At 43.8% G+C, this 16,272-nt stretch overlaps 4 protein-coding genes across 4 annotated transcripts; 2 read left to right on the top strand and 2 right to left on the bottom strand.

Annotated features, from left to right (window-relative positions):
• Positions 1–260: 260 nt before the first annotated feature.
• Positions 261–4,240, top strand: I206_105277 (uncharacterized protein; the record flags this gene model as incomplete). The annotated part of the gene is made up of 4 exons (XM_019155555.1): positions 261–578; positions 673–2,680; positions 2,738–3,868; positions 3,933–4,240. The coding sequence occupies 4 exons, from the start codon at positions 261–263 to the stop codon at positions 4,238–4,240; spliced, it is 3,765 nt and encodes a 1,254-aa protein (XP_019011709.1).
• Positions 4,241–4,516: 276 nt separating this feature from the next.
• On the bottom strand, positions 4,517–4,918 carry I206_105276 (uncharacterized protein; the record flags this gene model as incomplete). The annotated part of the gene is made up of 1 exon (XM_019155556.1): positions 4,517–4,918. The coding sequence occupies one exon, from the start codon at positions 4,916–4,918 to the stop codon at positions 4,517–4,519; it is 402 nt and encodes a 133-aa protein (XP_019011710.1).
• Positions 4,919–5,534: 616 nt separating this feature from the next.
• On the bottom strand, positions 5,535–13,212 carry I206_105275 (uncharacterized protein; the record flags this gene model as incomplete). Its single annotated transcript, XM_070203096.1, has 18 exons — positions 5,535–5,878; positions 5,944–6,088; positions 6,166–6,386; positions 6,453–6,554; positions 6,617–7,881; positions 7,945–8,222; positions 8,282–9,987; positions 10,043–10,252; positions 10,306–10,495; positions 10,562–10,951; positions 11,012–11,143; positions 11,200–11,601; positions 11,673–12,417; positions 12,467–12,546; positions 12,612–12,741; positions 12,809–12,904; positions 12,974–13,083; positions 13,144–13,212. The coding sequence occupies 18 exons, from the start codon at positions 13,210–13,212 to the stop codon at positions 5,535–5,537; spliced, it is 6,615 nt and encodes a 2,204-aa protein (XP_070059197.1).
• Positions 13,213–13,659: 447 nt separating this feature from the next.
• I206_105274 (uridine kinase) lies at positions 13,660–16,241 on the top strand (the record flags this gene model as incomplete). The annotated part of the gene is made up of 14 exons (XM_019155558.2): positions 13,660–13,845; positions 13,903–14,035; positions 14,103–14,140; positions 14,200–14,235; positions 14,288–14,315; positions 14,378–14,426; positions 14,483–14,546; positions 14,609–14,695; positions 14,761–14,826; positions 14,886–15,095; positions 15,154–15,324; positions 15,379–15,607; positions 15,705–16,133; positions 16,204–16,241. 14 exons carry the CDS (start codon positions 13,660–13,662, stop codon positions 16,239–16,241), a joined length of 1,764 nt encoding a protein of 587 aa, XP_019011712.2.
• Positions 16,242–16,272: the final 31 nt, after the last annotated feature.

Here is a 16,272-nt window from a genome sequence, read left to right as displayed (position 1 = left end):
TCATCTGTTCAGAACACTTCATTATAAACATAACATATCACATTATTCTCGTCATCATCATTTCGATTTTCAAACATTCAATCTCACCTTGGTCATATTGACATTTTGGATCTCAATTATATCATGGGCTGAAAAGTCTTGATAATACCCCATTGATCAATCAAACAAACAATCCGACAGCACATCGACTTTTTCTCTCGTTCGCCCGGTGATCATCCCATCAGCTTAATTAAGAGCGAACAGTGAGGCCTCTGTCGAATATGCTGGAAACATCACCAGCTCCTCCGGTGACTATGATTCCAACATCTCTCACACCATCTCCTCAACATGCACCTTCTTCTTACCACTCATCTCGTCCATCTACTTCGTCTTTACCACGATCATACAAACGAGTCAAGTCCACCCCATCACCTCAATCACCCATTCTGCATCATCAGACAAGTATGTCCGGCTCGAGTGGACAACCTGGACCTTCAAGAGCGAAGCCCAGAGCTACAGTAGCCAGAAGATTGATAGAGGCTTCTCCTCAGGCTCGAAGGCTTGACGGTGGGAGAAGGCGCGAGATGTCGGTTCCATTGGTAAGGTTCCCTTCCTTCCTCTTTCTCCAGCCAGCAATAACTTCGCCACCACCCTGATCAGCGCTGGAGACTGATGCCTTTCCGTTATGTATAGCTGTCTAGAGAATTATCCCACTTCTCCCTTTCTCATTCGTCACCTCCCGAATCAAATCACGGCAACTCAACTACGACGCCTTTAGCAACACAACCCTTTCTTACATCACCCGCACAAGTGATCCAACTCTCTCGACCGGCAAGCTTTATTGGTCAAGCGAAAACCCCTTCTTCAGCGGCAGTGATCAAAGATCACACGTACCCGTCAACAGCACCTCTTCCTCAAGTGTCATCTTTCCTTGGAAGTCCCTTTTCGACAAAGACTGCAAGAGGCAGATATGTGTATCATGATGTCAGTCCGTCTACTAACGCCAATAAAATCGCGGTGACTGAACGCATAGGAGGAAGAGACTCTTTCGATGAATCAGGCTTAGAATGGCTGGAGAATAACGATGGATTACCCTTGCCGCCTCGACGAGGCTCGAAGGAGGGCAAACAAACGATGGTAGAAGGACTACCTCAAGGAATGGGCGGAAGTGGCAGACTGAGAAGAGGCACGAAAGGCTCGACCTCTTCAATGGATGAGCTGAGTGGTAGTGGTGCAAGCACCGCTTCTCTGCTATCTCTAGCAAGAAACTCAATGGAACAACATTCAAGACCGAATATTATCACTGTTTGGGATGAAGTGACTTATCGTTTAGACGAGGAAGATGAAGGAGCACCCACTCCTAGCAGACAACTCTTTGCCAACATCGATAGTCATATGCCTTTACAAATGTCCTCCAAGGCAAGCAAACCACTTCGCACTTCCGATCAACAGGTAAAGACAGCTGCAAGACCCTTTTTACCCCGCTCAGCCGGAGGGAAGCCGCAGCAAAGCTGCAAAAGCAGCGGCTCGTCGTCCGTTGAGAAGATAGATCAGGATAAACAAGCTTTCTCCCCCAGCAAAACCGGCCGATCTCCTCTTTCCAACTTTCTCCCTCGCCTGTTGAAGAAAGTCTCGCAACAGTCGCTTCGTAGAAGTTTCATTGAGCCGGGATCGGAAGACATGCTTACAGATACTGAGGAATCGACATCAACTAAAGGGTCTCTGCGGGAAAAGACCAAGACCTTGTGGAGTAGGACGCGTTCGATCACATCGGCTAGGAACCCGATGGAAGGAGGTGATCATGAATCTTCGCTAGGCGCAGGAATTGGACTAGGCATACGAAGAGGTATGCCATTGAACAAATATCAAAGGCATGCCGATACAGGCATTGATCTCTCTCGGTCTCTATCAAGCGACTCCAGCGGTGATGTCGAGACTTCCCCTTCTCGCCCATTCTCAGCTCGTTCATCATCGAGTTTGTTTGTCAAACCAAGCTTGCCCGTCGCGCCCTCTTTCGACGCAAAGGCATCCGATAGATCTGCATTCTTGGCCAGGAGGAAATCTGTAACGGGCCAAAACAATAACACACCCGACCATCATCTCAGCAATGGATTGCGTTCTGCAAGGGACAGACCGGTTTTAAGAAGAGGTATCACTGCACCAGCCACGCATTCTGCTTCATCCACCTCACATCTATCAGTTGAATCAGCATTTAATACACCAACGCATATTCTTTTCGGCGATATCAAACCTTCTCCTGCAGCATTTGCATCAACGGGGTTGGTCAAAAAGAAATCGGGCCTTCCGAGAGTGGAAATCCCCAAATTCGGCGGTGGCACGGAGAGTGAACCAGTCGGAGAAGTCAAGAGGGAACAAGCTGCGATCCAACATGGTATGTTAAGGACACTCGAACTCCCGAGCCCTATATCCCCGATAAAGCCTGTCCACTATCCTCGACCAGGACTCACTGCCACATCCACCTCGACCAGCATCTCGTCAAGTAGCGCCACTGCTTCGACAACTAGCAGCAATGCCGCATATATACAGATTGCGCAGAAGACCCGAGGTCTGAGGAGGAAAGGTAGCCAGATGTTCAATGCAAGCGGGTCAATTGGCAGTGTCGATATGATGAGGTCCGATAGCAATAGGTCTGCAAGAGGGGGGATCAGTCCTGCTACTCCAACAAAACCTGGTCTGCAAAGTGAGTGGGTGATAACTCATTTCGCTGGTTCTGGAAGCTAACCTGATCGTACTCCAGTAACGCCAATGGGTCTCGGCGTAACAACACCCTCTCCTACGGGTCACCATATACTATACCCTTTTGCATCAACCACTTCGCTTTCAACTCCACCTCACTCGAGCGTATATGCCCCTTTGGATACGGTAGAGCCTTCTTCGATCGAAAGATATAATATGCCTGCACGAGTGCGACAGATTACGAACTCTCACGCTTCTGACCGAGGGCCGTTAGCAAGAGCCTCAAATCCAATGTTGGCCAACGGCTTCAAAGCGTCTGCTTCTATTCATACAGTCCCCGAAAGTCCAGTTCAATGTCCAGTACCATCGATAAATCTATTTAACGGTCCACACAAAGCCAGATCCAAGCGCGAAACAACAAGATTGGAAAAAGACTTCACGGTAATTCAGACATTAGGCAGCGGAGCATTTTCGCAGGTTTTGAAAGTATGTGAAAGATCAAGTGGAAAGTTGTACGCCGTTAAGGCTGGAAAGCCATATACAGGCGTGAAAAACAGATTACGACAATTAGAAGAAGTATCGATCTTGCGTCAACTATCGCTCACACCTCATGAGAACGTTATAACATACATTGATTCATGGGAAAGTGCTTCCAGATTATTTATCCGAACAAGCCTGAGCGAATGTGGAGATCTTTCGAAATTTTTGGGCTTGCTAGGTGATTTCGGCGGATTAGGGGAAGAGCGAGTTTGGAAATCGCTTATCGAACTTGCCTCCGGGTTGACACACATACACGAAAATAATTTCCTTCACCTGGATCTAAAACCGTCCAACATACTCATCAACCGGGATGGAGGTCTGGTGATTGCTGATCTTGGTATGGCTGTGATTTGTTCGAATGATTCGAAAGGTCAAATACTGGAAGGATTGTCTCCAGCTCTTCCGGAAAAAGATGATCAAGGTGGATTTATCTGGCAAACCTCGGCATCAACAGGAGCAGCGACCCCTGATGAGAAAGAACGTAGATCCATTGATTTGATCCCTTCCCCCATCATAGACAGGGAATTCGAAGGCGATAGAGAATACTTGTGTCCAGAAGCACTCAGCGGACAAACAATTGGTAAAGGTGCCGATATATTCAGTCTGGGTATGGTAGTACTTGAGGCAGCTGTCAATGTCGTCTTACCTTCCAGTAAGTATTCATCATGAGATCGTTGTTATGATGAAGTTTATGCTGATCCGATATAAATCTGTAGATGGCGAGGGATGGCTCAAGCTTCGACACGATGATTTCTCTGACCTAAACGAGCATTATCGTTTAAGATCTTTGACTAATTCATTTACACCTACATCAACAGACGAAATGACCGATGCTTCAATACCCCTCTTATCGAATGAATTGATCCAGGTAGTAAAAGGTATGATGAAATCGGATTCATCACAGAGATGGGAGTTAGAAGATATTTGGGAAAATAGGATTGTCAAGAAAATTATAGGGGGAAAGAGGGGCAAAGCTTTAGTGGAAGAAGAACAAGGATGGCTGGACAATGTTTTGAAACAGTAATTGTATTGTATAAATAGCAAAAATCTTAACAGGAAGAACAATGATCATTTGTAGCTTAATAGCAACCGAAAGCGAAAAAACAATTAGTAGCTGAACGAAGTGAAGAGACCAATGTAGATATAGTATGTTAGTAAAACTAGAAATAAATGCATAGTGAAAATGATAGCCATTTATCGGGAGAGGTGCGATAAGGAGTCGCCTATTCAAAACTAGAGTCCAAAGCTATAGATGTCCAAATGTCTTAGTGTGACATTGCAGAAAGAACGCCACTGGAGCCTATGATTTCCCATCATTCGGGAAATCAATTCTAATTCTATGTGTATCCTCTGGACCATCAAAATAAAATGGTAGTCTACTGCCTTCGACGTAGAATGAATCTAACCGAGATCGCAATGGTGCTCCGCGATCTTCAATTATATATTTGATATTATAAGAATTATTTTTCCCAACTTGTGAAACAATCACTTCATGATTATTACCATCGTGAGTTCTTCTTGATTGGGCAACAATCTGGTTTTGATTTTTATTTTTAGAAGGTTCAGATCCTTCTGTTGCCCCTTCAGGATCTGAATCGCAACACCATCTATCTCCTATCCATGTAATCTTCGAGTCCTCTGGATTAAATTGTTTACCTTGATTCGAGTGATCGGTGTTAAATCGTTCAGCTTGATTCACCATAGAGATCTGTACAGTTCCAATTTGACTTTGAGTTTGTATCCAGGAAATCCTCTGTTTAATATCCTCAGTTACTGGGATTTGCTTAATAATAGTTGAGGCCACTTCTGATGTCACATCAAAGTGACCGAGGTGTAATCTACTTCATGCTTCTCAAATGCTTTATGTCAACTTCAAGCGAAATAATCCTTTATTCTACGTCTGTTCTGGACTCAGGCTGGATTCGCTTCACCTTTTATTGTAGCTTCAAACTGAAATGAACAAGTATAATTTCTGTCCATTGCCATGATATTGGTGACGCAATGACGAATATTTTTGGTTCCTCCTTTATGTCGCTTATCCGAAAGGAGAGATATATGTAATTCATGGGTTTCTGATGACTTTCGCTGAAAGCAGGATCGAGTAGTTGTGAAACTGATAAAAGATGCTGTCACGAGGTACGGTGAAAGTGGCAGTCAATTGCGGATAGATACCAGCTGCTTTGCGGGAGATCAATGCATAAGAAGTGTGAAACCAAATTGATAAAATTATACATTGTTATCCAAAAATAAAAGGCAAAAACAAATCCCCAAATTGTAGCTTTCTCTTCAAAGCTCATCACAATTTCCATCATATCAACCTAATCTACATCGCTTGATCTAGGTCCTCTTGAATCCCTAATATTTGTATCTTGAGGTTGTATCTCCCCTAAAACCTCATGTGATGAAATATCTTTATGAGACGGACTAATACTTCCGTCTCCATTTGAATTATTTAAATTCGCTTGATTTCTAAATAAATTCTTATATTGAGCTAATTGATCATCTAAAGGTAAATTCTTGTCTACATTGATAGCTAAACTAGATGGTCTTGGTCCACCTATTGATTTTCGTGATCCATTAGGTATAGGTTTCAAAGCTGGAGGCATTGATTCGGGTCGAGAAGGAGATCTTAAAGGTGAAGAAACACCTCCACGAGCTGGGGCTGATATCATATGATCCTCGATCAGTACATTTTGTTCCATTTATGCTTGCACCAGTATGACTCACAAGGGTTATCGGTATTCTTTCTTTGGTCAATCATCCTCCTGACGTAAGTTTGGAAAGTAGGAGTAAGATGAGCAGCAATAGCAGCATTTACTTCATCCTCGGCATCTGGACGGGATTTGATGAAAGCGTAAAGGCCGTCAAGGGACTATGAAAATAGGTTGATCAGCATTCAGTGGACAGAGTGGTCTAGACAAGGCACGAAGGATAACAAGCTAAACATACCTTAGCTTGATTCTCACTTCTCAAATTCTTCACTAATCTCTCAGCCTCTGAATCTTCCTTGAGTATTGACGCACTTTCGAAGGTAGGCGTAGAAGAGGAAGAAGCAGGTCGTTCTGAAGGGATGGACGTGGCTGTAGCGTGACTTGCCGCAGAAGCTGGCCTACCGTTTTCCGATACAGCCATGAGTGGTGTTTTAGCTGGTTTTGATGTTTCCCTTCCAGCTATATGCAACGTGGAGATGAAGTCAGCTAAGAAATTCAACTTCGCCCATTTCAGAGCTAACTTACCCAATCTAAAGACGTATGTATATACTATCGTCGACGCAGCTTCATCCCCGAATTGGTTGAGCAGTATATCGTAAACTTCTAAGCCTGCTTCTTGGGTGTACACTGTAAGAAAACGATACAGTTAGTACACCATTCTTCTGACGGCAACACATGAATGGACTCACCAAGCATCTTTTGTATTATAGTCTTAACAGTTCTCAAAGGCATATCACCCAATGCAATGCCTTCAGCAGCTCTTCTTCTATATTCAGAAGGTCCAACACCTTGTAAGAAATCTTCTAAAACAGCCAAAAGTGGACCAGGTTTTAATCGATTCGACCTAAAATCATCGTCTAATATCTTACATCTTTTCCAAAGACATTTAATAACTAAATCTGGATGACTAGCTCTTTCATTTTCTGGTTTCACATTGTCCAATGAGAAATCTTGTGTGAGATCTAAAAGAAGCTTGAACATAACTTTGAAGACTAATAATCTATCTGGAGTAGATAGACATTGTACTAAAACCAAATTGAAAAATCTTGACATATCTTGAATTGCTCCTCCGAGTTTGTCAGCCTGTACTAATCTTAGTGACAGGCAATTAAGTACGCTATATAGTTGGGAATAGGATAATCTTCTCATTAGATCTTGATTGGATGATAAGCCTGAGAAAGACTGTATAAGATGTTTGACTACTCTGAAATACCTCGGCTCGTGCAGGTTTTCAGGTGGCGTAAAAGCAAACTCCATTTCGTCCATCAATGTATCGCTCAATGTTTCGACGTTATCGACGAATAGTTCAGGTGTTGAGCTGAGCATATGTTGAATGACCTTGAGTGCATCAACGCATCGATCAAGATCATCATGCCGTATTTCGTTGATGGCTTTGATGACATCCGGACCGCTTGACTTGGGTGCAGGTGCTCTATTAAGGGGCTGTAGAGCTGCCGATCTGACATTTGACGCTGCACCAAAAACATCACCATTACCTGTGGGGCGTTGTAGACGAGACGTAGCCGCCGATGGAATGGAGCTAGTGCTGGTTGTGTGATTGCTGGAAGTTTGGTACGACGGAGCAGGAATACCGCCAGGTCTAGGTAATCCAGACGGAGCCTGTATAGTCCGATTCAGCGATGGCGAAGCAATACCGGATCTAGGTAACTTCGAAGCGGGTGAAGCTGATCCTGAAGCTCTTGGTGAGTCCACATGAGTTTCGCGAGGTAAGTGATTGAGACGAGGGGTTGTGGCTCCTGTTTGAGGTCTCTTCAATCTTGGTGAGCCTTCCGGAAGGGAATCATGTGACATCTTCGATACTAAGGGATTTGTCGGACCGGTCTTACTGGCTGCCATAGTCGATCGCCGGTTGGCAAGCATATCTTTCGATGAATTCGACATGGACTCGATGACAGCTGACAAACTCTTGGATTCTCCCTGTAATTGCAACAGACTACAGAATTCCAAGGTAAGTTAGCATACTATCAAGAAGAAGCTTTATAAAGAAAGAACTCACGCCATGACACTCAAGGCGGCGTTTCTGGTTCCACTATCATTAATACACCTCGCGATCGTTTCGTAGAATCCCTTATCCTCTCTTGTCCTCAAAATGGATCCTCGCTTCTTATATGCCTTCTCAATAAGAGCCAAGGACTCATTCTTACAGGTCTTTCCGGCTGATTTATCTTCCAATCCATACTGAACTAAAAGAGCTACAACTTGAGAACCGGCAATGACTTTATCTAAAGATTCGAAGATTGGTGCAAGCTTAGGTCCAAATTTAGCATCGCCAAGCTATTCAACGATTATGATCAGCACACCCTCAGAATTTCGCGATTGAATGACAATCTCACCTTGAACACCAAAGCGGGGACGAAAAGCTTCGCTTCTGCATCAGAGAATCGTTCATTATATCTTGGCATCAAATCCACGATGTTACTCAAAAGCTCTAAACACCTATTCGCCAATTGCGTGTTGTTACCTAGAAGTTTCAAGGCAGCGTATTTGAGAGCTAAGTCAACATTGGCTAATTGGGTAGATTGTAATTCTTCTTCTGCTAAATCGTAAGTAGAAGAGGAAATAGCAGAATCGTAAAACTCAGACATTGTTGATAGACCTGCCATATAATCTTCTTCCGCTCTATGATCTTTACTGTATAAGGAAGAGAACAATTCAGGTGAAAGTTGAGGTTCCATTTGATGTTGGAGATATTCGCTCAGATCGTTAGTCGATTTAGGTGAAGTATCTATGATCCACCTTGTTGCATCCCGTTTCAAACGCGATGAGCGAGCTGAAAGATCATTACCAAGGAAAGGAAGATTTCGAGAAGAGCTTGGGGTAGGGATCGAAGACGCGTGTGAAGCAGATATCGATGCTGAAGATGGTGGGCGAGATAAAGCCATTCGAGATTTCGGTAAACCAGTAGGACGATGATCGTCGCCTTGACTAAGGGATGATACCGGTCGAGAAGAAGGTACGGAGGATAAAGCTTTCATGGCCATTGAACGAGAAGGTACGGCAGATGGCTTGGGAAGTGATGGTACCGATGCGGGAGCAGGAGATCCAGGAGCTGAACGTAAGGCAGCAGAAGATTTGGCTACGCGCGAAGTTGCTGGAGTGGTCGCGCCTCTTGACGGTACCGCAGACGAGGCCGTTGCGCTTGATGAAGGACCGGGCGCACTTGACCTCGCGTTATTGATAAGAGGTACAATGGTAGCTCTCGAAGCAGGCTTCAGTTTGGAAGTTTGATCCATGACGTAATCGTATCCTGCGCTAGCCACCACGAAGGGTAAGATAGCACCGGCACCCTTCCTGACATCGCCATTTCTATCTTCTAGACAGGTCAGGATTGGTCCAGCCAGGGGCGAGAGATCAGCGCTAGATGATGGGGGATCTTCTTTGACCCGAGCAGCAAGCCAACCGAGGACGGTAGCTCTCAAAATCGGATTTGTCGACTCCAGACTCGTACCAAGACCAGTGAACATACCGTCTAGTCCGCCGGTAGCATCTGCCATAGCGGTGAGAGTAGCGGTAGCCGCGGCTCGGGTAGGGGCTTTCTGATCTGCGCAGACGCTTGCAACTGGTGCAACCAATAATCGGTGGTATTTGTCGAAAGGTTGACCCATACCGGTAGCGATTTTCGATATTATGCCCAAAGCAAGCATCTTAACCGACAAATTCGTATCCGCCATAGCTTTCTTCAGCACACCGCCAATTTCTCCCATGTTTGGCTTCAACCTATTGTTGCTCTTTACTTCCAAAATGGCATTCAGAGCTTCAAAGGCTTCTTTTCGGGCTTTCCAGGCATCGCTCTTCGAGTCCGCGATGACTGAGGTGGAAGCTACCAGTTTGTCTAGGTCTTGTCGAGGTATCAAGTCATCTAGAGGATCAGCTCCTGAATTACCTTTTCCGCCTTTCGACCCCGCTGACGGAGCAGTCTCCTGTAAGTCGGCTTGAGTTTTGGTAGGTTCAGGTGGGGTTGTTGTAGATACTTTATCGAATTCCGAATTGATTGTGTTCAGCAATTGGGGATTCAGATCCTCCATGAAGCCGGAAATATCTGAATCCACAATGTTCAGCTATGAGATCTGAGCAAAAGAATGAAGACGACTGACCTGCTCCTACAGCTATTCTTACAGTCACTAATACCTCAGTTGCACTCTTCCTAACCAAAGCATTAGGAGAGCCTAAAGCGTTCTTAACGAAACTGATCAGGTCTTTGAGGGGTATTCCAGCGATGCCAAAATCGATAAGTTGCTGTTTGATCCAGGTCAGAGAATCTGCTTGAGCTTTCGGAGCTTTCTGCTTAGTCATGGGTTCGTATCCTAGAACGTGATGTAAGCCCGTGCGTGCCACATTATGTGGTCTGGGAACTTACCTTGAGCTAGCACGAATGCCAACGAGGTCTTCTCCGCAAAGATCGTTAAAGCATCTCCAGCAGGTTTCTTCAGCTTCATGTCACCCAGCTTATCAGTCAGGTGACCTATCACAAATGCTGCAGAAGGTTTGCCGAAAGTAGGTGACTTCTCAGCCATAAGACCCATGACTTGATACAGCTTTGCCGATACCTACATGGAAGTCATGTTATCAGCTACGGAGAGGCTTCCTTAGGAGAGCATATTGCGCAGACTTACTTGGAAATTCTTTTCACCCCACCCTGGCGTCTTGCCCAGAAATCTCATCATTACTTCACTGTTCACTTTCTCAGCCCCATCTTCCTCGCCTATCCATTTCACCATCTCTTCAGCGGCTTCCAACCGTATCTTCCAAGCTCCATCGGCGAGCTTAGTATGATATTCCGCCGGTATTGTATCGGCCGCTATACTGGCAGCTTCTTCGGGCGAATACCGGTATTTGACTGGTTCAGAAGGTGAAGTGGCTAATGATTTCGATGGACCGGATTTCGATGACGATGCTGCAGCCGTCTTCGTTTGAGCCGCTACAGGCTTTGAAGGAGGCTTCGATGAGCTAGTTGCCGCTGTCGGTGGTGGTCGGGTGGAAGCTGAAGGAGCGGGTTTCGGAACCTAGGTATGCCCCTTTTGTCAGCTTACCCACTCTGCCACAAACGTCGAGCAAATGCTTACTCCAGGTCTGGCCAATCTAGCGGGAGGTGCTCCCCCAGGTGGCACAGCGAATTCATCAGGGAATTCATCGATAGTGAATTTCCCAGCTGCCTTGATGGGTGGCGATCCAGAAACAGAAGGCTTTGATTGAGGCTATACTTTGGGCTTAGCTAATTTGCCTTACCAGCCAGATTTGTATGTCAGCTCACCTTTTTGACAGTTGCCGGAGCAGTTTTAGCAGATCCTACAGGCTTTGGAGCAGCTTTAGGAGCGCCACCAGCTTTATACTTGATCTCCGCTCTCCCAAATGCATCTTTGACTTTTGCCATCTGTAACTCTCCGACTCCTTCGATGAAAGGATTGAACACTCTTTCCCCAAGAATTTTCATCATGGTACCTAGACATTCCGCTGCAGTTGTTCTAACCGGTTCCGTACTATCTCCTAGCAAAGCAACGAGAGCCTGTGCTATAGGTTTGATCTGGTCTTTACCTGGTGCTTCCGTCGTGGTCTGCAAAGATCGATGTAAGAATTTCAGAGTGCCTTCTTTCACTTGAGGATTTTTCGACTTCAGAGAATTTAGAATATCTTCAACCATATCGGCGAACGGTGTCTGCAGCATCTTCAATCAGTACGAGTTCTTCAACCTACTTGCAAGTAACATGGATTCCGACTCCCACTCACTGTGAGGAATAGAGCGTCAAGAGCTTTACCCAAAGCATCGGTCACATTGACTTTCCTCTCCTTTAGTCTATCCAACACTCCAGGCATGATGGTACTCCTAAATCTGCCAAATGATCGTCCCATACCTTTCGCTAGACCCTCAATCACCTTGGAAGCTTCGATGACCACATTGATATTAGCGTCGGATTTACATTTGGTTCCCAATATTTGAGCCAGTGGTCCATATGAGTCGACATTTTTATCCGATATACTGGCATTTTGAGGTTGAGTAAGGACTTTCGTGCATTCTTCTAAGGATTCTAATCGGTCTTTCCACTTTGTCGAACCTAATCTATCCATCAGGTCACCTGGGAATAAAGCTAGTACGTCTACTGGATCTAATAATGATTTCGGGTCTATTGGCGCAGCTGCTATTTCCTCTTGAGCATCTCCGTCATCATCACCTCCACCAGAAGCTTCAGCCGCTTCCCTGTCTCGTTGAGTCTTTCGAGTGAACCGCGTTGCTTTTCCCGTACCTGCTCCTTTACCTTCTGCATCCATCGAATCGAACGACTTTTGCAGTTCTGTCATTTGAACGGGCTTAAGATCCGCTAATGCTGGTAAAAGTGCTGGACCAAGATAAGTGTATAAGACAAGTGTCAATGTTGTTCCTTCTGCTCTAACATTTTTGTCGGAATGCCCGAAGATCTTTGACAACGATTTCAGCAGAGGTTTTATATTACCCAAAGCTGGTACACCGAACGATCTGAATATGGTTCGTAAGCTGGGCTTACGGATACTTTCGCACAGCTTACTCTATTATCTCCTTCAGACACGTTATAGATCCGGCGACAGTTTTCGGTAATTTGGCATTGAACCCTGCCATCACATCTTCCTGTACGCCCGAGAACGAATGAGCTCAATCCAGAATATCTCTTGAGATGTTTAGGTGAAGCTCACCATGACACCTTCACCACTGTTCTCCACCTCCACAAACATAGCACAGAGGTCCATACCCTTTTTCTTGGTACCTGCTCTTGCCGATCCCAATGCTTTGTCTACTATAGCAGGAACCACATCCGGCCGTATTCTACCGACGTTATATCAGTATGAAGCATAATGTTATCATGGGAAAAAATCGGGCGCATTGAGCTTACTTTGCACTTGTTTCTCCACTATATTGCGCTATAGCTAAAACAGCTTCTATACCCTTCTCTTGTGCCACAGCGTTGGCATCAAGACACCACTTTTTCCTGCGGATAGAAACGTATATTCAGCTTTCTGATTACACTGAGAGAGCATTCATCGCTCAATTGACATACAGTAATGCACCATCCGATACGAATGGCCTGAAGAAAGGGTCGGTATCCGAAGCTGTTTTAGCCGATTTCGAGATGACATCTGTATATGCTGAGACTCTAGCTTTCCAATTCTGACAAAATGTCGTCAGCATAAAGTACTGACGCTACCAACATGAAGGCTCTTGGCTAACCTTGTGCTGACTCCGCTCTACTAGAGGGATTTGAGAGAAATCTTCTTCTTGAGGTGGTTCTCCGTCCATATCTTTTTAAGTTATACAATTTCCTTCTAGTGTCCTCGGAGATAATTGTCCTCGGTAGTGTCGGCAAAGTGCTAATCAGCCTGGCGAGCAGAATGCAATAACGGCTCTTTCTGGGGTATATAGAGATTAAGAGATATCAGTCAAGACTTGAGGTAAATTGATCAGCTTTTCATCATCTATGACTTGTATAATTGTTGTTGACATGATCAAAAGGGTGTTCTTTCAACGCGCGCGTTCCTCTGATTACGGAATCAAATTCACGCGACAAGGATGCGGTGATGACCGATCAATCACTAAGATTGTATCCCGGTTGGATTTTAAGCGATGAATTATGCTCGTGCTTGTAGTGAATGTGTCAAAAGATAACACCAAGGAGAAATTACTCGTATATACACATACATTCAGTCTATATAGTACTTCTACAGGTTATTGTTCTGTATAGTCCGGATGTCAGCTCATAATCCGGATCACTTGCATCCTGCCGTAAGGCCACAGCTTCAGTCTAGAACAATATCACCTAAAAGTAAGAATATGGTGATGGCTTCTCATGGACGAGCACCATGGTATAGTCCAGATGGTAAGAACGTAGAAGCATATGTAATCGGTATAGCAGGCGGAAGTGCTTCTGGTAAAGTCAGCTGCATTGTTCTTTTTGCTATTGAGTTGACAAGCTGATAATTTCAAATGCAGACCTCAGTAGCTCGAGCGATACTATCAGCACTGAATTACGTTCCAACCGTCTTAATACTGTCTCAAGATTCGTTCTATTGTGCTCATACGCCAGAACAGATACAAACGGCTTTCAACAATGATTTTGACTTTGGTGAGTCTGCTTCTGTCGGAGTCTTTTCCAATATCCCTCATGACGGCTAATACTTCATTTCTGTTAGATCACCCTGACGCCATTGACACACCTCTTTTCGTCAAGGTAAATATATCGCATTTGACTCATACTCGAAGAATACGAATACTGACAGCACTGTGAAGTGTCTATTAGATCTGAAACAGGGTAAAGCGACGGAAGTAAGCTAGAGGGTCTTACACAAATCCCGTCAACAGCTGACATATATGCTAGATACCCATTTATTCGTTTGTACATCATCGTATGCCTATCTCAGCTGCTTAACGCAAAAGCGAGCCGTAGCAGCTGACGCTGTCAATATAGAACGAATGCCTGAGAAGAAATATATTTACGGAGCAAGCGTCATCATCGTGTAAGTTATTGGACGGTACCAACAGAGTTTTATAATCAAGCTCATAAACCTTACAGGGAAGGCATCATGGCCTTACAGTCACCTGAATTGCGTGCATTGTATGATCTAAAAGTATTTGTAGTGAGTCTATGAATGACAAATTACTAGTGTTTTAAATCATGCTAATTGATGCATACTACTAGAATTGCGACTCTGATCTCATGTTGGCTCGTCGGATAAAGCGAGATGTCTCGGAACGAGGAAGGGACGTTAATGGGATTCTAGACCAAGTGAGAAATCTCGCCTGTTCCATTGGTATTTAATAACATGCTGACCAAGTTTTACATATTCATAGTATTTGCGCTTTGTCAAAAATAGTTATGATAATTTCGTTCAACCATCTTCGCGGCATGCCGACATTGTAAGCTGTTGTGATAGTGGTAAATGCAGAAGCAAAACAGCTTATATTCCCCGTGGTAGATCGTTCCTGGATCGTCAAATCAATTAGCTATTGAGCTTTTAGTCACTCATGTCAAAAGACAACTCGACACGCGGTCTCTAAGATTTAGGCGGATGTTAGCCGAAACAGGAGAAGAAAAGTCAAAAGCTAGATCAAGATCGTCCACTCTGCTTAATGACGAGAGCGAAGATGGTAATGTTGTATTACTAGAACAGACCAATCAACTGCTAGTGAGCTATGAAATGTCCTATTATGACATACCAAGCTAACGGTACTGATATGTTATAGGGAATTATGACTATACTGCGAGATCGAACGACGGATAGAGGCGAATTTATATTCCATGCAGACAGATTATCAACAATTGTAGTGGAAAAAGCTTTGAGCCTTATACCGTGTCAATCGAAAACGGTCAGAACGCCAACAGGAATTGATTACGAGGGACTAGCAAGAGATGATGTGAGTCTGCGCATTTGTCCGCAATCCTTTGCAATAATTGACAATGGAGATTAGCGTCTTGTCGGTATATCGATTTTACGATCTGGCGGTCCTTTTTCACACGGACTCAGAAGGGTTATAAGAGATGTGCCTATTGGTGCAATGTTAATTCAATCGGATCCTAGAACTGGTGAACCGCTATTACTAAAAAGCGATTTACCAAGTTCAATCAAGTCAAGAGAAACAAGTGGGGAAGTTAAGGTTTTATTATTAGATAGTCAAATGGGTACAGGTGCTGCAGCGTGTAAGTCCTTCTTCACACTTCTAGATTCTCACTTTCTCCTTTTACTAAGAATGAATTACCAAACTTAAATTTGTTGACGTGATGATTATGATTTTAGTAATGGCAATAAGAGTACTATTGGACCACGGTATAAAACAATTAAATATAATATTTTTAACTTATTTAATAACTCAACCAGCAATTCATTCAGTACATCGAGCTTTTCCAAATGTTAAAATAGTTACAGCAAGTATAGATCCAGAATTAATTGAAATGCACCTACCTTTTAATCCAGATTCTTTACAATTAGGAGAAGTAGCAGGAGAAGCAGATTTTGCTGTTCAAACTATTGAAAATTCATCATCAATAAATGAAAAAGTTGATGAAAATGAAGATGAAAATGATTTAAGAAGTGCAATTAAAAATGAAAATGAATTATCTTCAAATCATTTTAAGATTAATGTGAAAGATACAGAAGAATTAAAATTTTCAAGATCAACAAGTAAAAATAATGAAAATGAAAAAAGAGCTTGGATTATATCACCTGGTAAGTAATTTTCAAATTTCTTTTATAAACATTCATTTGATTTTAAAATTGATTCATCCGGTAACGGTAGGTATGGGTCATATTGGAGATAGATATTATATTTCATAAATAGGTGTTTCGGAATTTTGTATCAAAAAAG

The sequence above is a fragment of the Kwoniella pini genome, chromosome 7 (assembly GCF_000512605.2).
Source record: "Kwoniella pini CBS 10737 chromosome 7, complete sequence".
Lineage (NCBI taxonomy): Eukaryota > Fungi > Basidiomycota > Tremellomycetes > Tremellales > Cryptococcaceae > Kwoniella > Kwoniella pini.
This window is presented reverse-complemented; position numbering and strand designations above follow the sequence as displayed.